Here is a 24,573-nt window from a genome sequence, read left to right on the forward strand (position 1 = left end):
GAAGAATAGAATTTATAGAATATATATGGATTTATTAGAGTGGCTTACAGACTGTGGTCTACTTAGTCCAACAATGGCTATCTACCAGTGAAAGGTCCAATCAAACTGTTCAGTCCACAAGACTGGCTGTCTCATCTAGTCTTCAGTATAGGCCAGATTCCAAAGAAGCAGGCTTTAATGCCAGTGAAGGAATGGACTTGCCAGGGAAAGTGACAGCAAGCAGGCAAAGAGAGCAAGCTTCCTTCTTCCATGTACTTTATATACATAGGCTGCCAGCAGAAGGTGTGGCCCACATCAAAGGTGGATCTTCCTACCTTAAAGGGTCCAGATTAAAGTGGGTCTTCCCACTTCAAATGATTTATTTAAGAAAAAAAAATCTCACAGGTGTGTCTAGCCCCTTGAGTTTTAGTTAATACAAGATGTAGTCAAGTTGACACTCAAGAGTATTCATCACACACACCTTAACATTCCAGTTTGTCCTTTTCTCTGAGTCATTCTTACTTTGGGTTCTAGGAACAATGTGTCTGATCTATAACTGAATTTTGATGAGTCAGAATTATATTCAGGCAGCGTCATTTTTTTTTTTATAGCCAACAGAGCTCCTTATGACTGATCCTGAGATACTGATCAACATAGCCACCATTTGGCAGAGATTCTCTGTGTCTACTTTTTTTTTTTTTCCCAAGACAGGGTTTCTCTGTGGCTTTGGAGGCTGTCCTGGAACTAACTCTTGTAGACCAGGCTGGTCTTGAACTCACAGAGATCCACCTGCCTCTGCCTCCCAAGTGCTGGGATTAAAGGCGTGCACTACCAACCCCTGGTGTGCTGTGTCTACTTCTTGACCTTCCCTAACTCTTAGTACTTCTCCCATAGGATCCCAATGATGCGAAGCATAATGTGTTATGTGAGAGTAATCAAGATTGGAATAAAAGAATCTGCTTTGTCAACTGTCAGCTGTCAGGGGAAACTGGGACTGCTTTTTAAATTGCAGCCTGAAAATTAATGTATCCTGTGAATGTTTTTGTTACTGAATACATTCTGACAGTGTAGGAAACCACAAATGTGTTTCTCTATGTTTCTGGCATAGTATGTGTTCCATCTGAATCTATGTTGCTGTGATAAAATATCCTCACAGTAAGCAACATAGGAGTGAAAGGGTTATTTCAGTATACAATTTTAGGTTACAGACCATCACTGTGGAGAAGTCATTGTTCTATTTCTGGGAAGAGACACCATGACCAAGGCAACTCTTACAAATTAAAGCATTTAATTGGTGGGCTTACTTACACTTTCAGAGGGTTAGTCCATGATCACCATGGCGGGAAGCAGACAGGCAATGGTGTTGGAGCAGTAGCTGAGAACTTTTTACTTCCTAATTCGTGAATAGGAGAGAGGCAGAAACTGAGACTGGCATGGTGTTTTTGAAACCGAAAAGCTAATCCCCAGTGACACACTCCTCCAAAAAGGCCACATCTCCTGATCCTTCCCATATAGTTTCACTAACTTGGGACCAAGCATTCAAATACATAAGTCTGTGAGGGCCATTTTCATTCAGACCACCACAGGAAGTCAAGGTAATAGGAACTTGGAACAGCTTTTAGTTCCTCTGTTATACAGGACATCAGCCACCAGTTCCTTGTGTAAGCGACTCAATTTTCTAAAACAGACATCTGGTTCATTGACTCTAATGGTGAAAACAAACAAAAAAAGGACTGTGTATTCTTTATGCAAATAAGCAAATACATTCTACCCAAACCATGAGTCAGTGAATGATAAATTACTTATGCAAATAAAGTATTATCACTTACATTATATAATATAGTATAGTATGGTTTATAGCTTAATATAGTAAATCTTAAATGATATGGACACATGGGATTATCAAAGCTTGATATTGACAATAAAGCCAGGTCTAGAAATCTATTGAACACACTAGACCAAGAGATAAAATGTTAATGCCACTGGTTGAAAATAGGACCATTACCACAGTTTAAAGTCAAATTTGAAACAAGGTTTAATTAAATACTGGCCAGGTGGATAGGCTCTGGCCAAGATCCATCTCTGGGTTTTCAGAAGACGGTCCTGAGACATGGTTTGCAGCAGCTTAAGTATTTTGCATCAGGTCCAATCAGGAGCTCCAGCCTATATCCAATCAGGGCAAGCATACATCTTGACAAATTTCCTGCCTGTGAATCTCCTGCCCACGAGTGATTAAGCACATCAGATGCAGATGGATCAAGAAAACTTGCTTGGGGAGTGAAAAACATGTGTCCTGTTATCTTCCATAAGCAATAGCCCATAAGCAATAGCCTCCAGCGTTTCAGGAACTCTCTGTTCTTGGACAAGGGGCTTGCAGATCAGAAGTGTTTGTTTGTTTGTTTGTTTGTTTGTTTGTTTCATGGATTCTAAGCCATAGTAATTAAAACTTAAAATGTAACTTTGGCTTTCACAAAAGTCACCTCTCACCTGGGTTATATAAAATGAAAAATACCTAATGCCAGGGTAGGACAGCATTCACCAACATGTGAGCAGGCCACCTGGAGTGTGAATCAAACCAGAATCCATGACCCAGTTGCTTTGTGATGCCTTGGACCTAACTCTGCAGCTAGACCTGATCAGTGGCCTAGCTTGTTATGTTAGTGTATTAGCTGCAAGGTCTCCTTGACATTTGAATTAGCTTTCGGCCCTTGTCTTCAGCACAGCCTTTTAAAACTGTACAGCTGCACTATTCACTTCTAGTAACTATCAACCACATCATCTTGTGAAGTGTAATGTTGATCTGGGAGTTAGTACTAGTATTTAAGATCTGGACAAAAGAGCTTGGTCATGGATAATCAAGTGAAATCAGCAGTCTTTGATGAATTAAAGCCAATGAAAATGATTTGGCTTATGAATTTATTGCTATTCAATGAATTCTGACATTGTGGAAAGATCCAAACATGTTCATGTTTTTGACATAACTTGATCATGACATATGATCTATTTTCTTTCTTTCTTCAAAGTGTTTGCACAAACTGTGACTTGTTCTGGATTTTCAAGTCTTGGCTCCCTTTAGTTCTTGAGATCTTGGCTAAACTTATCTCCAGACTTTTGTGTACCCTTCCTTTTAACATAACTTTGCATAATAATTTGAGTTGAGTAAAACTGCAAGTAGCAAAAAAACTCAGTATAACTGTTGCTTAACAAGTAAAAAAATGTTTCTCACAAACATGTACTGGGTGTTGATCTGATGGTATTGCCTGTCAGGAACAATACTGTATCTGGCCTGGGCTCAATATCACATTCACAAGTTAGGGAAACCAGAAAAAAATCATCTTCATCCTGGGTGACCACAAGCAACCCTTACCTGACTGGTTAAAATGGGCACGAGAAACAACTGGTGTAGTTGCTCCTATCTCCACAGGAATTTGGCTGTGGCCTCTTCATCTTCCCATTCTTTGCCATCTATGTATGAAGTGAGATACACAGGATGTACTGTTGGAGACAGGCAGAGTTTATTACATTGTAAAGTAAAGGACTTTCAAGAGGTCTCATATGTCTAAAGAGATAATTGGACAGTGGCCAGAGACCATTGTCTTGATACATAGTTTAAGCAGTTTCTATGCTAGCTCAGAAGCCTCTGGAAGTTTTCACACAGACAGATTGGGATGGACCCTTTACAAAAACGCACAATACTACTATGGTCAGGGTCTTTAAAAAGTCTCCCCCCCTCTCTCTCTCTCTCTCTCTCTCTCTGTCTCTCTCTCTCTCTCTCTCTCTCTCTCTCTCTGTGTGTGTGTGTGTGTGTGTGTGTGTGTGTGTGTCTATGAGTGAGTGTGTGTAAGAACAAGGATGCATGATTGGATTGAGGCACCTGCCTGACTCCATTTTGAAGGCAGGAGCCATTATACTATATTGCTAAAAATAAATCTCTATTTCTTGTAGTAGCTGAGTTGCTCACTGTTTCCTGGAACCTGACCTGCCTCAGCTCATGACCTCGACTTGTTTTAGAGAATATGCTTACTCTCACTGACCATTCCTGACCCACCCCAACCCTCCCTCATCACAAGGTGACCACATGATGATTTTTGAGGGTTTTTTTTTTTTTTTTGCATTTCTGTATTACCCCCATTGTCTCTCTTTTGTAACCCTCATGATTTTACTCCTTAAGGGGGGCCCAGCAATGGATTTGGGACTGCTCTCTTTAACTCGAGGTAGGATGCAGTTGCTGGCTAGCTCTTGGGTGCACCCAAATATAAATCAAACTTGCTTCAAATTTGACTCACATTGTGGTAGTGGTCTTATTCTCGATGGTGGAACTAACAGAATGTCAAGGACAATTGTAGAGAGTAGATTCTCTCTTCTACTTTGTTGAGGCTCATTTCTGTTGGGCTATGTACTCCAGGCTAGTTGACCCATGAGCTTTGGGAAAATGCTTCTGTTTCTGCCACCCATCTTACAGAAATGTGATCGCAGATGCATACTACTCCCTGGCTTTTTGCAACATTTCCAGAGATCAAACTTGGGTCCACAGACTTGAAGCATGTGGAGGCATCTCAGCAGACCAATGCTCTTGTTCTTCATTAAAAAGTCTCCTGATACACAGTAATCTAAAATTATGTTATGTAGTTATTCATTGATCCAGGCAGTATGAGATGTTACAGCTCCTGGAGCCAGAGATACAACCCACCCACTAGTAGTTAGGGTCATGCATAATCCTTGGCTTACAAGCCTTGTGTTGTGAGGGAGGAATCTAGCCTAATGTTCTTCAAGCCTGGAAATAGCTACTTGACAAAATTCACCAGTCTGTTGCCTCACAGTATTAAGTTACAGTACTAAGCCTTTCATGGAAGCCTTCTTTGATCACTCAAGCTAAAGTAAATTTCTTTAATAATTTGGGTTGATTCACAAGCAAGCTATGCAATTACTCTGGGATTTCATCTTAGTCTGTGTCATCTAGAAACGGAACATCAGACAGAAGACTAGTCTAGCCTGCCACCTTTTTTCTAAGGGGAAGTTTTACTGAAGCACAGTCCACACCTCTTGATTAGAGTGGCATTCGTGGTTACTTTCTTGCTACAGTGTTAGATTGATGACTTGCAACAAAGAATGTGTTGTCCATTATGCCAAAATCATTTAGCACCTGGTCATTTACTGAAAATGTTTGTTAGTTTTTGTGAACTTGAACAAACTAGAATCACCTAGGGAATTTCAATTAAGGAATTGCCTCCATCAGATTGGCCTATGAACACATGTGGAATGTTTTATTAACTGCTTGTTGATTCAGGATGGCCCTGCCCACTGCAGGCAATGCCATCACTAGTGAGCTGGGCCTGGCTGTATTAGAATTGTAGCTGAGCAAACCAGAAGAAGCAAGTCAGTAAGCAGCATTCCTCCTGGTCTCTGCTTAGGACCTGCCTCTAGGTTCCTACCTTGAGTTCCTGCCCTGGCTTCCCTCATTGATGGACTGAGATCTGGAAGGCCAATTAGATGCTCTCCAAGTAAAATTATCTAACAAAAAAACTGGATTCCAATAGCTATGGTTATTTTTATCATTTCCCAAAGAGACAACTGAGGTCTGGAGTACATGAAAGAGCTTTAAGAAGGCAAAATCTACTATGCTAAATAGCGGCCAGATATTATCTTGCTTGAGGGGCAAACTATGAAACAAATACCATACTTAAACTGGACAGAAAAGGGAACAATGAGAATGAAGAAAACCCAGACTTCCAGGGTATTTTGAATATACAACTTGCTAAGAATATGTGTGTAGGGCTGGAGAGATGGCTCAGCCGTTAAAGGCTAGGCTTGCAACCAAAAATGTAAGAAAATATGTGTGTGTATTCACACACACACACACACACACACACACACACACACACACACACACACACACACTCAACAATTTTTTAGCATCTATTTAACAACAAGTGTTAAGGAGTTAGAGATAGAGCTGTAGATATGGGTGAAGCACACTTCCAGGGAATGTGCTAGAAACAAACAAAATAAAGTGAAGGTGGTGATTTAAAAAACACAAAAGGTTAGACAATTCATTGACTATTTTATATTAGAAGGCCCAGAGAAGCCTTATCAATTAGGAGACATTTTAGCTGAGAACTCATTGCAAGAAAGAGTAAGCCAAAGTAATCTCTGAAGAGCATTCGTGAAACGAGTAACAGCAAGATTTGGTGAAGCATGAAAGTGAGACAGGGAAATGGGGCTAGGAGAGGGCCAACCCAGGGGAACTTTGTCCTTGACTCTAATCACCACAGTAAACACTGGGGGATTCCTAGCAGAGGAGGCAATCAGCTCTTGTTACAAAAACACGATGGGAGCAGTGGTAAGAGATTCTTAGCACAAGACTGTCTTTATCAGGTTGGTCTGTGGCAATGTCTGTGAGGGACTATCTTGATTCTTAATTGTCAAAAGACAGCCCATATTGATCATGTGGATGGCACTGTCATTAGGCAAGTGGTCATGGGCTGATGGGGGGGATGTCCTTCTGTGTATATGTTTCTCTTATTGATGAATAAAGCACTGTTTAGCTAGTGGCCAGGCAGGAAGGATATGCGGGGCTACCAGACGAGGAGAATTCTAGGATGTATAGGCAGAGATGAGTCATCATGTGAGCCCGGGAAGAGAAGATGAGAGTCAGGCACTTTCCAGTAAGGTAAGACCATTTAGAAATACATAGATTAGTAGGGATGGGTCAATTAATTAAGACAGAGCTAGCCAATAAGAAGCCCATACTGGCCAACAATTTCATAATTAATATAGCATCTGTGTGTTTATTTGGGGAGTAACTCGGGTATGGGACTAGGCTGGTGGGAAAGAGTTCTCATCACAGTGGGCTGTCTAAGAATGAGCTAAGCATAAGCCTGTGAGTGAGCAAGCCAGTAACTTCCCTGGGTTGTACGTCAAGCTGCAACTTGAGTTTCTGCTGTGACCCTTTTCAATAATAGATTGTGACCTGGACGTCAAGCCAAATAAATCCTTACCTCCCTGTGTTGGACAGTTTTGTCAACTTGACACAAACGACAGTCACCTAGGAAGAAGGGACCTCAGGTGGGGAATATCTTCCATCAGATTGTTCTGTAAGAGTATCTATGGTACAATTTTAATGACTAATGGGGTGTGGGAAACTGCAATGGGTAAGCCACCCTGGGTGGGTTGTCCTGGTTTAAAATTAGAAAGGAAGCTGAGCAAGCCATGGAAATTTAGCCAATAAATGGTGTTTCTTCATAGTTCATGCCTCAGCTCTGGTTTGAGTTTGCATCTTGACCTCCCTAAATGACAGACTGATCCAGCAGTATAAACCAATTAAAGAACTTCTTCCTCATGTTGTGTTTTTGTCACAGTCACAAAAATCAAACTAGAACAGATGGCTATCTGTAACTAAATGTATGTCACTTGGAAATACTTGATGCTTTTGTATGTTTCTTAAATCACTCAGCTCATTTAATCAACCTTCTGTGACACAGATAATATTTAGTATTTTGCAAATATTTCTCCATCTACCCATCTGTCTATCCATTTATCTATCACCTATTTGTATACCTGTCTGATTAGATATAAGCCAACTAATGGAAGACAAATTTAGCATTTGAACCTAGTAATCTTCTCTTCAGAGTCTGTTTACCTGTCTGTCTCTATTAATCAGTTTTGTGTTAATATGAAAAAGAGACAGGCTACCTTCATTAAAAAGGAGGAATTATTCTGTAATAAGGGATTGTCTCTTTATCTCCATTTATTTAGCCTCATTTTTCTTTCTTCCTCATTTTCAGCACTGAAGATTGCACCTTGAGCCTCATCTATCTCCATTATTTAGCATTAGTCCAGGTTATTGGTCATTCTTATTTTACTCTCAACTGTAAGCCCATGCCACTCTGAACATTTTATTGGTAAACAGTTCCAGTGACAGCCCACTGGGAGCTCTTTTGTATGGTTTCTGTGTCCCTTTCAAAGACTCCTATCAATACACATTTAAAGTTTTCATTTGTTTGGGACCAGGTAGGTGCTCAACAGGTAAATGAGCTTTTTCTTTCTTTCTTTTTTTTTCTTCCGAGACAGGGTTTCTCTGTGTAGCTTTGGAGCCTATCCTGGCACTCGCTCTGAAGACCAGGCTGGCTTGAAACTCACAGAGATCTGCCAGTCTCTACCTCCCGAGTGCCGGGATTAAAGGCGTGCGCCACCAAAACCTAGTGTAAAAGAGCTTTTTGAGCAAGCTTGATGACATGATTTCCATTCCCAGAACCCACAGCAGAAAGATGAACTGACTCTTAGTCAGTTTGACCTCAAAACACATGGTGTACACAAACCTCGTATATACATGCAATAATACAAAAAAATCAATAAACTTTGTTTGGTTTTTATTTGTTTGTTTTATTGGTTGTCAGGTCCTCTGGCAGTCAGGGCTCTGGGAAGGACTGGTCCAGCCAGTCACTTCCCGAGGCTGAGTAGAATGGTGAGAAACACATACTGATTCATGAAGACCTGTCGAAGCAGAGTCTCTATTTATTTTAACAGGCATGAACGTATATAGCATTGAGAAAGTGGGTGGGGACTTCAGGATGGGGTGAGGTATAAGAGCCAATAATATTTCACCACATTAGCAGTAGCTGGGCAGAGGCAGTTTTGCTGAGACAGGTTGCCAAACTCTAGCTGGGCTCAGGAAGTTCCACTAGGCCTTGTGTCCAGGCCTTTTTAGGTCCAACATCTCCCCCCCTTTTTTTTTTTTTGTAATGATGACGGACGACATGGCCCCTGTCTTAGGATGTCTCCCACCTGGAGATCTTAACCTTCGTAGAGTACCATGTATCTGGCTCATCAAGAATCCACTCTATGACCTGCCTTAGGTTGTCCCAGCCTATCTGAGATCTTACCTGTCATTGGTCAGATGGAGGGTGGGGGAGGGACGCTCATAGAAGGATGGCCAATCATAGGAAGAGTTCAACTCCTGATTAGTGAGCCTGTGATAATGTACTTCAACCTGATGAAGTTTTACTGCCTCTTACTCTTGGTGGATGAATTGTATGATCTTATTGAGAAGACAGGGCCCATCAGTAAGGATAAGGAGGAGAAGAAAGAGAAGGAAAGTCTAAGTAGAGGGAGAAAGTAGGGTAGAAAGCCATATAGGCCTGTCCACGAGAATTGTCCTGGATGTCCGGATGTCTCCTTTCCAAGTCCTCCTGAAGCCTTTTGATTTTGACACTGGGCAAGATGAGCATCACTGGTACCAGGGAAGGCAGCAGTGTCCACATCTCTAATCATTCCTGGAGGAGAAACAGAGGCACAGTTCTCAGGGGTGGAACACTCCCTGGAAAGGTAATTGTCATCAACCCCTTTTTAGGGTAAATATCTGAGGTCTCTTGAGGGTACCCAGATGGGTCGTTTTTCATCTTGAGGGAAGAAGCATCCAAACCCTCTTCCTGCTGTGAGGAGGGGGTCTGGACCTCTCCAGACCCCAGTCAGTGGGTCCTTCCATCTGACCCAGATGTAATTGCAGGTAACAGAAGAGGACCAATGTTTTTGAAAGGGAGACAGGTATTTGTCTTCTTTAGAAAAACTGAAAATACTCAGGGTAAGTAGTGCTCTTTTTAGATGATCAAGTGGGTATAGGGATTCCCCCTTTTGTTTTTGTAATTGAGCTTTGAGAGTGTAGTTATATCTTCCAACAATGGCCTAGCCCCAGGGATTATGTGGGATGCCTGTGGAATATGAAATCTTCCAGGTCTGAAGAAAGTCTACAAAGTCTTTGCTTATAAAGCACGGGGCATTGTCTGTCTTAATTTGATCAGGTAATCCAAGGGTGGCAAAGCATTGAAGAATATGGCTGATAGCATGCTTTGGTTTTTTTTCCTCGGTGTGTGCTGAAGCCCAGCAGGCAGGGGAAAAGGTATCAACTTAAAGGAAAGTATACTTAAGTTTCCAAAAAAGGGAGTTGTATATGACCTCTATTTTCCAGAGGTTATTGGTAAGAAGCCCTCTGGGATTGCTCCCAATGGCCTGGAGAGGAGGCAATTGGAGGAAAGGCTGTCAAGATTTGCAAGTTCTAGTGATCTTTTTGATATCTTTAACTGGTATGTATGGGAATTTGTTTTTAAGGCCTCTCCAATTAATATGGGTTAATGAGTGGAAATTTGCAGCCTCGGTGACAGTGTTGCTGCATTGAGGTTTAGAAGCCATGTTGTCAGCTAACCCATTTTCCTTTCCCTGGTAAATTTTGATGAACTCTGAGGTGTTAAAGGAAGATGGGGTTATTTTTTGTTTAAGTAATGACTGAGCCTGGATCATAAGAGGGGAAATAGAGTTAGAATCTAATTTAGTATAAGCTTCAACAAAACTGGGTAGTAAATTAACAACATAGAGACTATCAGAAAATAAATTAAAGGGCTCTTTTACAATGTCTAAGGCTAGGACCACAGCAAATAGTTCTTTGAACTGTGCAGATCCCTCAACTTCATGGGAGATGGATTTGATGGGAGTTGGCTTTTTGCCTTGCTTAAAGGATGGGTATATCACCAGAGAGGCTCCTACAAGTCTTCCATCAATAAATATGGTGAGGAAATTAGGCTTGAGTTGAGACAAGAAAAGCCTGGGAGGGAGGCTTCACTCTAATCGGGAGAAGGAGCTCATCCATTTATGAGAGCCTTAGTGGCAATCAATTTTTCCCATAAACCCCTCAAGAGCCATGGCAATCCTGTTATTTATTTGAAGCCAGGTAAAGTCAGTTATCTTATAGGGGACAATAAGGACAAGGATGATGTTGAGCATGTCCTTTAAGTCAATTCCGGCAGTCCCAGGGCCATTCCCGCAGTTATTCCTAACCCGGTGCGTAATGGTATCATTTGTATAGTTCTTTTGAGTCTCCTTCCAATGTAATCAAAAGAGGGTATGGGAAGGGTCTTATCTCTGGGGATGATATCTATATCAGGGATTAAGGTGGCTTGGGGCACATAGTCCCATCCAATTGGTGGACAGGAAGTCATAGGCCATCCCATCACCGCAGACAAAGACCATCCCTGGAGGTAGACAGAATTGCATATTGGGCTCAGTTGTGTTGAAATTTGTAGGCTTTTTTCAAGTCTCTCTATGAAGGAGGTCAGGTCCTCACTAGCTTTTTGAGTAATTCCCAAGACAGGGGCTTCAGTCAGACCCTTCTCCAGTTTTCTCCATGCCGCTAGCTCTATTGCTCCCACCTGATTCCTGATACGGATCGGGCATGGCAGCCTGTTGAAGGCCTGTAGAGAATTGGTCAGCGTTGTCTGAAAGCATTCCAAAGATAGGGACTGGAGGCTGAGCAGCCATAGGAATAGGGTAAAATAGAGGCACCTGAGACTGCTTCAGAGCCATTAACCCCTTCCACCTGAAGAGTTCAGAGTAGCCACACCTGTGAGCATCTCTGAGACCCTTCTGAGAAATAGTAATGGCTAGCACCTGGCCCCCAGCCATGGGTAGAGGATTCCTGCCTACCCCCAGGTGTATACACCTAATCACAGCCCAAAGGCATAGGAGAAAGGTAGGGATGCTTCTGAAAAGTGAGGTTGCTCCTTAGGATATGCCCCCAACAAGACCTTTTGGTGGCAAGAAACAGTCTCTTGTGCTCCTGGGCTTCCCAGGGGTGCCAGTAGGGGGATATGGGTAGTGGCTCCTTGGCAGGGCAGGGTGAGCTCCCGAAAGAGTCTAGGGATGGACACAAGGTCTCAGACTGGCATAAGGGACTGGGGTTTGGTTTGAAGAACTACCCCATAATTTATGGGGGTACACTCACCCGAAGACCGATTGTCCCTGTTCCGGCACCACTCTGCAGGGTCCTCCTGCAGTCAGTGCTGTGGGAAGGGCCTGTCAAGCCCCTCACTTCCTGGGGCTGAGCAGAACGGTGAGTGTCGATGACCCAGACACCCCACCCCACCCACCCCCATGCCCTCAGTTACCAGGGAGAAACACTGAGTCGTGGAGACCTGTGGAAGCAGTCTTGCTTTATTGTAACAGGCATGCACTTATATAGAGTTGAGAAAGTGGGTGGGGACCTCAGGATGGGGTGAGGTGTAAGGGCCAATAATATTTCACTACGTTAGCGGTAGCTGGGCAGAGAAAGTTTTGCTGAGACAGGTTGCTAAACTCTAGCCAAGCTCAGGAAGGTCCACTAGGCCTTGCATCCAGGCCTTTTAAGGCCCAACAAATGGCTTACCTTTGGCCATTGCAGATGCTTCAGACTCTCTTCACTAAAATCCTAGAATCAGTCTTTCATCTTAGGCCCCCAAGTGTCAATTTCTTAGGAATGAATTTGTCTGTCAGATGCCAATAGTGACTTTCCTCGTGTGGTTCTGAAAATTAGTATCTGCAGACAATGCTATCTTCCTCTATGGCTAGGCAGAATGATTGTAAGGTATGAACCACTGTTATAGAGTAAGAGCGGCTGAAAATTCCAGTAAGGGAATGTAGTGATAAGCAATGGGGCTGTAGCAGAAGCCTCTGAATGTGTGCAGACACTGGGAGGAGTTCTGTTTGAATTGAGAACTCACTTATGTTTCTCAGTTTTATTGATTAATTATAATGATCCAGATAAAAGGCTTACATTCACTATTCTCATATAAGTCTTCCTCTCTCCCTCCCTTCCCCCCTCTCTCCCCCCTCTCTTTCTTTTATTCTTTGTTTATGTGTGGTGTGTGCATGAGTGTGAGCATGTGTACCTGCAGGTGCACTCTCATGTGTGAACATGTGTGGGCACCAGAGGTTTTTGTCAGCTATCTTCCTCTATTACCGTTCACCTTACCTTTTGAGACAGGATCTCTGCTTGAATCTGGGTGGCCACACAGTCATTGGGATTCCCATGTCTCCACCCCTGCTACCTTCTGCTTTTGCAGGTTCTCTTGCTTGTGCACAAGGTTTTTACCCACTAAGCCATTCCCCCATCCTCAGTTCCATGTTTTAAAAGCAGGAATTACTGTTGTTTTTACAGCTGAAGAAATTTAGGATCACAGGCACAAAGGAACACTCTTAAGGTATGCGATCTGGGTTTGTAGTATTCACTCAGACCAATAATGCAGGAACTAGTCCTCAGGGCACTAACTCTGCCTGTAATACTGAAGTCAGGACTATCTCAACCCTTTTACTTGTAAGTTCAGGGTGCCTGTTGTGACTCCTCTTAGGGAGACATGGACAATGTCTGTTCACCCTGGCTAAGGCATTGACACACAGGAGAAATGATTCCAGTCAGTTTAACTCAATGAACCAGAGTTCACTGGGATTACTTATGGAGGTACAGGTGACTCAAAGGTAGCTATCTATACTGCCCAGAAGTCCGAAATAGTGTGGGTGACTGTTGTGGGTTGCCCTGCTTGGACACCCCTTGGGGGAGGGGGTGAGAAGATGCTGTACCAATGACTCAGGCACAGGGAGTCAGTGAATAGCAGAGTGTGCTGCAGACTCATTTATTAATGAAGTTAGACCTGCTTTTATACCCCCTCCCAAGGCCCTACTGGCTCAGGCAGCCAACTCTGCTGCACTGTCCCCTCCTCATTGGTCAGGTGTTTCTTCGTCAGCAGTCTCTGGGGCATAAAGGCAGGCTTGGCTCAAGGAAGAAGTCCTGGGCTGGCCTGGACACCAGGGGCCCAGCAACTATGGTTTGGGTAGGCTGGCTGCAGTTTCTCCTACAGGAGACTACTCCCAAAATCTGCTTCCTTGAAGCTCCTGCATGATTTGTGGTCAGTTTCCCTACAGAGACTCTCCTTTCCCAGTGTATTTATTGTTACGGCTTTGAGAAGGGCTTCATGGTTTCTTGCAACTTCACAAGCTTCCTGCGACTATTACGTTTCTTGTCTTGTGCCTTCTTCCAGAAATGAGTTTTAACACAGAGGAAATAGCTGCACAGCACATTTCATCTTAAGCTTATTTTTTTTTTTTTCATCGAATTCTAGGCTCTTGAGACCAGGAAGCAGGTAGTGTTTATCTTGTCTCCTTAGCACAATGCCAGCAATGGGATGGTTGCTTGATCAATGTTTAACAGGAGAGTTAACTCATCCACATCACCAATCCACCTCTTACACCATGCCCTCAGTGCATACTATTTTCTGGGTAAATGCTACTCTGTTTATGGTAGAGGACTCATTTCTGGGCTCACGAGTCAGCTCTTTGTGACAGTTCTGCTCCTGTGCACTCCTTCTCTCCTCCTCCTCCTCCTCCTCCTCCTCCTCCTCCTCCTCCTTCTTCTTCTTCTTCTTGTTTTATGAGACAGGCTTTCTCTATGTACCTTCGGAGCCTGTCCTAGAACACACTTTGTAGACCAGGCTGGCCTCTAATTTACAGACATCTGCCTGCCTCTGCCTCCCTAGTTCTGGGATTAAAGGCATGCCCCTCCCCCTCACAGCCCTGCCATTGTTTTCTTCTTAACACCCAAATGTGTAGCTGGTCAGAATCAGGAAATTTTCAAGCACCGTGCCTTGGGTTGCAAATGTGAAAAGGGACTTATTTGTGGAAGGAAAACCACGTATCTGGTACTAAAGTAGCAGAATGTGCTACTGTTTATTTCCACATACAGTGTCCATTATCCAACAAAGTTCTTCCGTAGACTCCTGAATTATTTTAAGGGGTGCATTTTATGGAAACCAGCCCAGGACTGCCTTTTTTTTCTTTCACTCTCTCTTTTCTTTCTTGTAATTTTTTCCATTACTAATCCCAATTTCCATTTTTTTAAAAATTCGGTAGTAGTGTTGTTATAAGCATAACAACAGGGGTAGCATTCTGTATTTTGTTCCATTTATTTTCCTATAACTTCTGGCTGATCAGTTATTTGCAGGTATCATGAAAATGTAAGTCTATTGAATTAGAAGTTAGTCTGTTTTCAAGACTCACTTTCTTTCCTTTGCTAAAATTCTGGTCTAATTTAAAAAACAGTAGATCATAGTTAAATAAAACTGTACCCAGGATAACCCTAATTTCCATATGCAGATTTATCTGCACTGACAGCCACCCCCTTCTCTCTCTGCCTCTCTCTCCTTTCTCTCCTCTCCATCTCCCTATTGCATTGTGTCTGACTGATTTTCAGAGCACCTTCGCTGTTCTCCCTCTCACTCCCTTTCTGTAAAACATTTAGACAGGAAGGAGTTGGCTGCAGAGGCTGAACAAACAATCTCATATTCTGCCTGCAATGTCATCGTTCTTTCCCCCATTTTAGGGGGGTGAAGTTACCCAGGAAGGGATGCAGAGGATCTGAAAAGGAAGGGGGGCTTCTCCAGAGGCTGCTGCGGTCAGGGGCAGGGACTGTCACCAGATGTGTCTGCTTTCCTGGGCTTTGATTCGAAAGGGACAGCAGGAGGAAATATTGAGAGACAAAAGCCTCGGTTTAAATGATCATTTTCTTTATTTAATATGGCAGCAGACACTCTCTGCGTAGGATCATCGTGCCGAGCATAAACTGGACTTTCCTACTTGCCTGACAGGAGTCAGACAGATCCCCGTTTGCTAAATGAACATCCAAGGTAAGACCCACTGCTTCAGATACTTGGTTATTTTCCTAAGCCAATTATATTTCTTAAATATATATTTCATCTTCAACCACGAACAGTGTGGTGGGGGCAAATCAGTGTTAATCTGCCATCTGAGAGTTAAGGAAAAGCAGAGGTTTAATAGATTCAACTCAATTCCTAGAGGTTGGTTACTTTGTAAATGATGCATATGCTGTTTGTTTTTAGGGGAAAAGATGTTTGCTTTAAGAAAACACTAATGCCATCACCATCAACCACTGGTGACAATAGTGCTGTTCAGACTCCTAAAAAAACTTTGCAAAAAGGACAGTGAGCTACAGATGCATGCGTTCTATTTTTAGCTCATCTACAAATATTAGAACTCTTATTAAAATGATAGGATTTTTTTTTGAGAGAAGGAATGAATACTGCATAATTAAGTACAGTATTTAATTTGGCTGTTGTGAAGCAAAAGAATAAGGTAATAATTTTTATTGTACTAATCAGTCTCAAGATGTTCTCTGTGTTAATTGGGTTAAAAAAATTGCAGTACTTATTAGAAATTCTAATTTCACAATGCAGTGCTGACAATAAGCGCAGCCAGTGAATTATTCACATCTTTAATTTGCTCACTTAATGGCAGTGTTCTGTAATCAGAGTGCAGGGGCTGCTGCCTATGCATTATGTATTATGCTCAGGACTTAAATGCAGGACATTATGAAGCTCTCAGTGGTTCCGTAATTAGTTTTCCACAAGACAGGATTTAGATATTCACAGATAAAAGTCCACAGCCGGATAATGCCAAGGTTGCACAACACAAAATAACAAAGGGAAGGAAGCTCAAAGTTTAGGCTAAAACTTCGTTCTCCAGAGCTCGTCCTCCGAGAAGGTAGAATCATGTTACCTTCAATAGTTGCCTGGCTCCGATCATGTTTGAAAACCGGTTTTGAACAAAGTTGCGGGAGGAAAGACATTTACACAATTTCAGTGGACCAGAGGGGAAAGATAAAACCTTTTTAATTAGTGTTCACAGAAGCTCTGCAATATATCCTCCTAACAAGTCTGTGGTATGCATAGCATAGCAGGCACTCTCTCAGTGTGCTTTGTAATTTAGTTAGTGCAAATGCAAATCAGGTTACAATGGTGTTTGGCTGTGATTGTGTTTGTAAAAGGGTTACATGCCCAAATGGAGATGGAGCTTGCTGATGGTTTTGTTCCAATTTCGTCTGAAGGCAGGCTTGAGAATCAAATGAGATATTAGGTGAATCTGGGCATGAAAGGAAGTAGATTGGAATTGTCAGTGCAAGTTTGCAATTTCTTAGACTTGTCAGTTGGAGTTCATTTTCTGAATGTACTGTCATAAATTTTTATAGTTGAATGAACTATGTAGAAGCATTAGCAATATTTTAGAAACTTATGCAAACTTTATGAAAACATTTCAGAGTATCATTTTAAAAGTTTAGCAACTAACTAGGCGTTTTTTAACGAAACTGTTTTAAGAGTCCATTGTAAAACTAGTGTATTTTTGAAGACTTAAGTTTAACATTTACTAATACAGCATCATTGCTTTATCATTTACCTGTCTATTATTTGCACTCACTTCTCAAACCCAAGAATTAGAAACCATAGTGAAAATTGGCATCTGGAAATTGAAATGCACAGTGTAACACTTTTTTTTAAAAGTTCCTTTTATAACTTAGAACATTAAAAAAAAAGTTAAATTGAAAAGAAAAAAAACGATATAAGCAAGCATAGGGTTTAAAGAATGAGATGCCAAATGAAAACGTTGTGATTTCTTCTACATTTGAAAATTACTAAACAAAACATAGATAGATCTCAGTGTCTCATTCTTGTGGTCCCAGCTACTGGGGGTGGATTTCATGAGGGACTCAGTCTGGAGGATTTCTTGATCCTAGGAGTTTTATGTCCTATAGAAAAGAACAAAATGCAGAAACTTGGCTGTTAAAAGCCACGTCTCCGAAAGTCTTCTGACTTGTCATTGTCTGTAACTTCTGAAAGTAACTTCAACAGAGTAAAAGAAAACTAGTTTTTTTTTTTCCTTAGTGTGTATGATGCATTTTACTTCTAAGAACATATTTAGTAGGGAAGCGTTTAACGAGACATTCCTTCACAAGAATTCTTGGAGTATTAACACAGATGTGTGATGGGTGAAAGCAGCTTCAGGTATACAGATTGCTCGCTTATTTAATGTGGTGACATCAAATTGAGTGACCACAAACTGCTCACAGTTGCAGTGCTTAGATTTCTTTCACCCAGGAAGTCCAGGAAGTCCAGTAAGTTCAGGAAGTAAGTCCAGGCTTTGATTCACCTCACATTTCACTGTGGACTTTTGGTTATTTGGAGATCTGGTTAAAATCCCAATCCTGATTCAGTAGATCCGAGTTGAAGCTCAACACAATTTCCTGATGATGCAATGTGACTGAATGTGGACACCTTCATTTGGTGAGATCTCAAATGCGTCTTCCAGTATGTCTGGAAGGCAGGCCCCGAGTACTTGACTTCTCAGTGAACTCTAGTGCCCCTCCAGTTCTGATGTGTTCTAGTGTAGGTCAAAGAGCTTCCATTTTGGATTGCCAGCTTCAACTCTCTGCTACCCCAGAGAGTCCCAACCTGTATAGTTGTAAGCCTTGGGAACCTGTTGAGTTCTGACTTAAAGTTTTTCTCACGGGTCTGATTCCACAACTCCATTCACCAAAAATGGCCTTTGTTACTAACTCTGTGGTGACACCAGGCTACTAGCCTTCATCTGCTTGTCTGTATCAGCATCAACTGAGAAGCTTAAGTAAGTGTCCCCACCTCAAACATTCCACTCAACAGTAGATGTTAGGACTACCTGCCTTTTTTCTTTAAAAAGGTTAAAAATTGATTCTGATGGACAGGCCGTACTTCTAAAGAGCTTCTGTAGGGGGTTCCTACTACACATCGACCTCATAAGAACTCTTTGGAAAGTGATACTGTCATGACTTAGCTACCACTTTTCTATACACTAAGAACATTTTTTTTCCCACTTGATGTTATCAATGGGAACATAACATGAGAAGAATACAGATCTTTGTTAAAGTAGCTTCAGGAAGTCTGTGCTGAGTGATTGGCATTAGAATTAACTAGTGAGTACATACCATGTTGGTCTTTCTCAGTCTGGTTACCTCACTTAGGATGATTTTTTTAACAGTTCCATCCCTTTGCCTGCAAATGTCCTGATGTCGTTGTTTTTAACAGCTGAGTAACACTTCATTGTGTAAATGTACCACATTTTCTTTAGCTGTTCCTTGGTTGAGTGACATCTAGGTTGTTTCCAGGTTCTAGCTATTACAAATAAAGCTGCTATGCACATAGTTGAGCAAGTGTCCTTGTGGTGTGATTGAGCATCCTTTGGGTGTATGCCCAAAAGTGATATAGCTGGGTCTTGTGGTAGACTGATGCCCAGTTTTCTGAGAAACTGCCAAATGACTTCCAAAGTGTCTATATAGGTTTGCATTCTCATCAGTAACAGAGGAATGTTCCTCTTTCTCCACATCCTCACCAGTATGAGCTGTTGCTTGTGTTTTTTATCTTAGCCATTCTAACATGTATAAAATTGGACTGTCAGAGTAGTTTTAGTTTGCATTTCTCTGGTAGCTAAGGATGTTGAACATCTCCTGAAGTGTTTCTCGGCTGTTTGAGATTCTTCTGATGAGAATTGCTGTTTATATCTGTACCCCATTTTTAAATTGGATTATTTGGTTTGTTGATATCTAGTTTCTTGAGTTCTTCATATATTTTGGAAACCATCTATTGGATGTGGAGTTAGTGAAGATATTTTCTTACTATGTAGGGTGCCATTTTGTCCTACTTACAGAATCCTTTGTCTTACCAAAATTTTTCAATTTCATGAGGTCCCATTTATTATATTGTTCATCTTAATGCCTATGCATTGGTGTTCTGTTCAGGAAGTTGTCTCCTGTACCATGTGTTCAAAATTATTTCCCACTTTCTTTTCTATGAGGTTCAGTGCATCTGGATTTATGTTGAGGTGTTTGATTCACTTGCATTTGAGTTTTGTGCAGGGTGATGAATATGGATTAATTTGTATTCTTCTACATGCTGACATCCAATAAGACCAGCACCGTTTGTTGAAGATGCTTTTTTTTCCATTGTATAATTTTGGATTCCTTGTCAAAAATCAGGTATCCATAGATATGTGGATTTATATCTGGGTCTTTGATTCAATTCCATTGATCCACCTGCCTGGATTTATGCCAATACCATGTGGTTTTTTTATTACCATAGTTCTGTAGTAGAGCTTGAAATTAGGGATGGTGATGTCTCCAGAAGCTCTTTTATTGTACAGGATTGGGGGTGAGGGTGAGGTGGGGGACGAACTGACAGGGGAGAATATGACGGGGATGTAAAACAAATAGATGAATAAAAAACCAAACAAAACAAAAAGAATTAACTAATGAATAAATAGGCGTTTCTCTTCTTACCTTCTGTTTTTCCTTATTCCCTTCCTTTCTTCTTCTTTCCTTTCCCCAGGACCAAAGAATATTGTATGAAAATGAAAAAACTATCTGAAAGCATGGGACATCTATTTCTACAGAAATGCCTAGTTTACAGAAGAAAGAGATGTAGGAAATCAGGTTATAAGCAGATATAAAACCTTAAACTTAGGGTTTATTTTCACTAAATTAGAGTTTGTATTTTAGTTTGTATACTTAGAGAGTTACCACGGGTTACAATGATTAGATATGTGTTTCAAAAAGATTATCTTGGGACTAAGGCAGATGAATTTGATGAATCAAGATTGAAGACAGAGACTAGTTAGGATTTGTGCTCACAGAATGTGTGTGAGAGAGAGACTTTTTGGCTGTGTCATACAGGTACGTCTTGAGTTTGTCTCCTCTATCTCAGATACCAATGTTGCTTTTGTAGCAGTAGCTTGCAGTTTAGATCTTACAAATGATCTGGCTTGGAGAATTCAGAGAACTCAAAGCATTTGGGAGCAATCACAGTTCTTTTTGCTTTAATTAATTTTTATTTTGCTTTACTGAAAACTTATTGTAATGCTCCAACAGAGTATTTTTATTTCTCAATGTCTTGCTCTGCAGCTTCCCTGGCCCTTTCTGCTTGGATATCAAAAACGTGGGCATTGGCATGCGCCATTCCAAAACTGGGAAAAACCTTGATGTTCTTCTCTTCCTCTATGACAACTCTGGCTTTCCCCTTCCTGTAGACATCATGGAATGGCATCACAGGTTCTGGAAGCTAGAGGGCACTTTAATTTCCTTAGCAAAGCTGGCTTCTTTCTTGGGGTGAAAGGCTTCTTGGGGGTAGGGGGTGGAGTATGAGCTTCAGGAGCAGCCTTTTGGCCTACAGTGATTGAGTGGATTTGTTTTGTGTTCTTGGATACCACAGAGTTAATGGTCCAGGACAATTCTGATGGATGTGGGCCAACCTGAATTTGTTGAGGCTGAAGATCCTGTCTGCTTGGACTTTGGCATGGTATCTCACAGTAGGGCACCTCACTGTGGGGTTGATGGGGCTGGATGTGGGACCAGGTACAAGGCAGCACAGTTTTGCTTGCCGGGCTTTGGAGTGTGAGGCTATTACATGCCAGCTGATTGAACCGTGAGTCCGCTCTCTGCTGCCAGTCTTTGCAGAAGTGGGGCTTCAAGATCATGCCATGTTCGGTGGGCACCATGGCTGCCTCCTGTGCCGGAGAACGGCCAAGGTGGAAAGGACTTGGTGGTGGCAAAACACCTTGGAGTTGTTTGTTTGTTTATTTATTTGGGACATGCACAGAAAGGCACCTTTGTGGAGATTAAAGGACAACTTGTAAGAGTTCTGTCTTCCTAGCATGTGCACCTTCAGTGTTAGGCTTGGCAACAAGCACCTTTACCCACTGAGCCATCTCACTGGCCCAGCCTTCACAATTTTTTCTTCTGTGGTTATTGTATCACATAATTTAGAAAGTTGGTTTTAGGATTCTTCTTCTCAATAGCTGCTTTAGCTTTAAAGGTAGTTATTTTGTAGCAGAACCTTTTACAGTGACCTATGAAAGACTTGAGAGCAGTCAGTGAGAAACACCAGGAACTTTTCATGGCATTGTGCCTATCTTGGATACACTGCTTTTTCAGATACTTTGTGTAGAAACTATGTACTAGCTTTGACTCATTTGATTATTTAAGTTCTGCTCTGCAATTTCTTCCTTGTATAGTGTTCTACCTTAAGTAGCAGTAACTCCTCTTCCACCTTAAAAGTCAGCCTAGATTTATTGGTTCACTAAGCTCTTTCACTTCTAACATTATCATAAAAGACATTTTGATATTGACACCAATGCTCATTTTCAGATATGCCTAGTTCCTCCTGGTTTCTGTTCTGGGCCTGTGCTTCCTTGATGTTTTTGGTTGAACTCTATCTTATTTTACTCTGAACCTGGCATGTGCTTATGGGTACGTTAAGAGCCCACCAATTTGTCCTCTTTAAAACTCCCATATAGGCTGGGCAGTGGTGGCACAGACCTCTAATTCCAGCACTCAGGAGGCAGAGGCAAGAGAATCTCTGTGAGTTTGAGGCCAGCCTGGTCTATAGAGCTAGGTCCAGGACAGCCAGGGCTGTCACACAAAGAAAACCCTGTCCTGAACTCCCTCCCCACCAAAAAAACCAAACCAAATCAAAACCAAACAAACCTCCCATATAAATATGTGAGTTTATATGCTAGAGTAGCTCAGCAGATGGGACTAAGAACCTTGAGACAGAGTGATGTTGGTCCTGGAGCATCTGGATGGACTCAATGCAGTCACAGAGGTCTTTATAAAAGGCAGATGGGGAATCAGAGTCAGAGGAAGTGATCAAGAGAAGCTACCCGGCTGAACCTGAAGATAGAGGGTAAGACCTGAGTCAGAGAGTGCATGAATTCTTCAAACATTAGAAATGATGCAGAAATAAATTTCATTTTAGCCCCCAAAAGGAAGCAAGTTGGTCAATACCTTAACTTAAATTCATTTAGACTGATCTTTGACTTCTTGCCTTCAGAGCTATGGGGCAACACATGCTTGTCATTTTAAGCAATAACATTTGTGGCAATTTGTTGCAGCAGCAGTAGTAGGGTTCTCCTTACTAACTTACAGAGTAGCTGGTGCTGGTAATGAAGGAGTGTTCCCCTTTCCCCCTCACCCCCTTCAGCATTTGTTGTCTATTGCTTTTTATCTTTGCCATTCTGATTGATATGACAGAATCTCAAAGTTGTTTTGATTTGCATTTCCTTAAGTGCTAAGGATGATGAATATTTTTTGAGATATTTCCTCAAGATTTTTCATCTTCTTTTAAAACATTTTTCAGATTGCAGGCCCAACTTATGGATGGACAGCTTGTTTTTTTTGACAATTTTTAATTTTTTTTTATAAATTATGGGTATTAATCCTCTATTAGACTTATAGTTTGCAAAGATTCTCTCCTGTTCTGTGTGCTTCCTCTTCACTTGATTTTTTTAATCTGTGCAGAAATTTCTGAGTGTCAGTAAGTCCCACTTGTCAATTGTTGTCTATAACTCTTGAGTTATTTCAGTCATTCAGAAATTTCTTAAGATTTGTTTTGCACTCCAGCATATTGTCTGTTTTAGAGGCATTTTGGAGCACTTCTGAATGGAATGTATATCATTTTGTGTTTGTGTGGAAGACTTTGTAGATATTTGTTAAGTTCATTAGATATATGATATTTAATTCTGATGTTCCTATTTTTTTGTTCAGATGACCTATCTATTGGAGAAACTAGGTTGTTGAAATCACCTACTATTATTCAGTTAATGTTAATATGTGCCTTTAAATACGGTAGTGCATTTTTAATAAAATGGGGTGCACCAGAGTTTGGTGCATAGATGTTTAAGAAAGTAATGTCTTTCAGCTTTACTCTTCCTTTGATTAGAATGAAGTGTCTCTGGTTGTCGGTTCTGATTAGTTTTAGTTTGAAATCTAATTTGTCAGATGTTAGGATAGAAACACCTGCTTTCTTCCTGTTCCTATTTGGTTTGAATACTTTTGTCCTTTTCATTCTAAGATGATATCTATTTTTAAAGCTAACAACTTCTTGTAGACAATAGATACATAGTTTTATTCTTGATCCATTGAACCTGTGTCCTTTGACTAGAGAATTAAAGCCATTAATATTTAAAGTTATTATTGAAATGCATATGTTGGTTGTAGCCATTAGGTCCCTATACTTTTGTTGTTGATTATGTTTTCACTGGTACTTTTTGTTTTAGTAATTATAGCTCAATATCTTTTTTATATAGTCTTTTGGCTTATGCCTCTCTCAGTCGAAGGTATACTTCTTGTAATTTGTTTGGGCTTGGTTTGCTGGATGTAAAACTTTAAGGATGCTTGTACATGGAAAGTTTTTCTTTCACCTTTAATTGGGCAGCTGTTTATTTAATTCATTATTGTTTTTCCTTTAATATTTTCATTACTTCTTTTATGGTTTGAGATTGCAATATAATTATATGATTTCACCTGTTTTTTTTTTCCCTCACCCAAACCTCCTCTTTGTTCTTTTTCAAATTCCTGGGCTCTTTCTTTGTTAATTGTTGTTACATGCATATATATACATGCAAATATATTCCTTAATACAAACTGCTTATTCTCTATAATGTTACTTGTATGTAGTTTTCAGAGGTGACCATTTGGTATTAAATAACCGATTGGTGTGTTCTCCCCTGGGGAAGGCTATTTCTCCCACTCTCAACATTCCTCAGTGGCTAGGAGTTCTTTTTGAAGAATTGAGGACTGATGGGCTACCCTATGTGTAGCAGGTTTCTTTTGGGCCACCAACAACTCCCAAATAAAGACAAGGAGACTTCATATTAGTTATAAATGCTTGGCCTTAGCTTATGCTTGTTCCACTAGCCTTTTATAACTTAATTTAACCTACTTTTCCTCATCTGTGTTTTGCCTCAGGGCTTTTTACCTTTCTTTCATTCTGTATGCCCTACTCTATGTCTGGTGGCTGCCTGGCTGGTCCCAGGCATCTCCCTCTCTTTCTTCCTTGTTTTCTTCTCCCTTCTCTTCTCTCTTGAGCCTAGATTCTTTCTCCTATTTATTATCTCTGCCTGCCAGTCCTGCCTATCCCTCTATTG

General features: G+C 41.1%; 1 protein-coding gene across 1 annotated transcript; it reads right to left on the minus strand.

The window, feature by feature from the left end:
• Window positions 1-20,679: 20,679 nt before the first annotated feature.
• LOC113834371 (60S ribosomal protein L13-like) lies at window positions 20,680-21,144 on the minus strand. The gene has a single exon (XM_027402968.1). The coding sequence runs from the start codon at window positions 21,142-21,144 to the stop codon at window positions 20,680-20,682; it is 465 nt and encodes a 154-aa protein (XP_027258769.1).
• Between the last annotated feature and the right edge of the window lie 3,429 nt (window positions 21,145-24,573).

Source organism: Cricetulus griseus, chromosome 2, assembly GCF_003668045.3.
Source record: "Cricetulus griseus strain 17A/GY chromosome 2, alternate assembly CriGri-PICRH-1.0, whole genome shotgun sequence".
Lineage (NCBI taxonomy): Eukaryota > Metazoa > Chordata > Mammalia > Rodentia > Cricetidae > Cricetulus > Cricetulus griseus.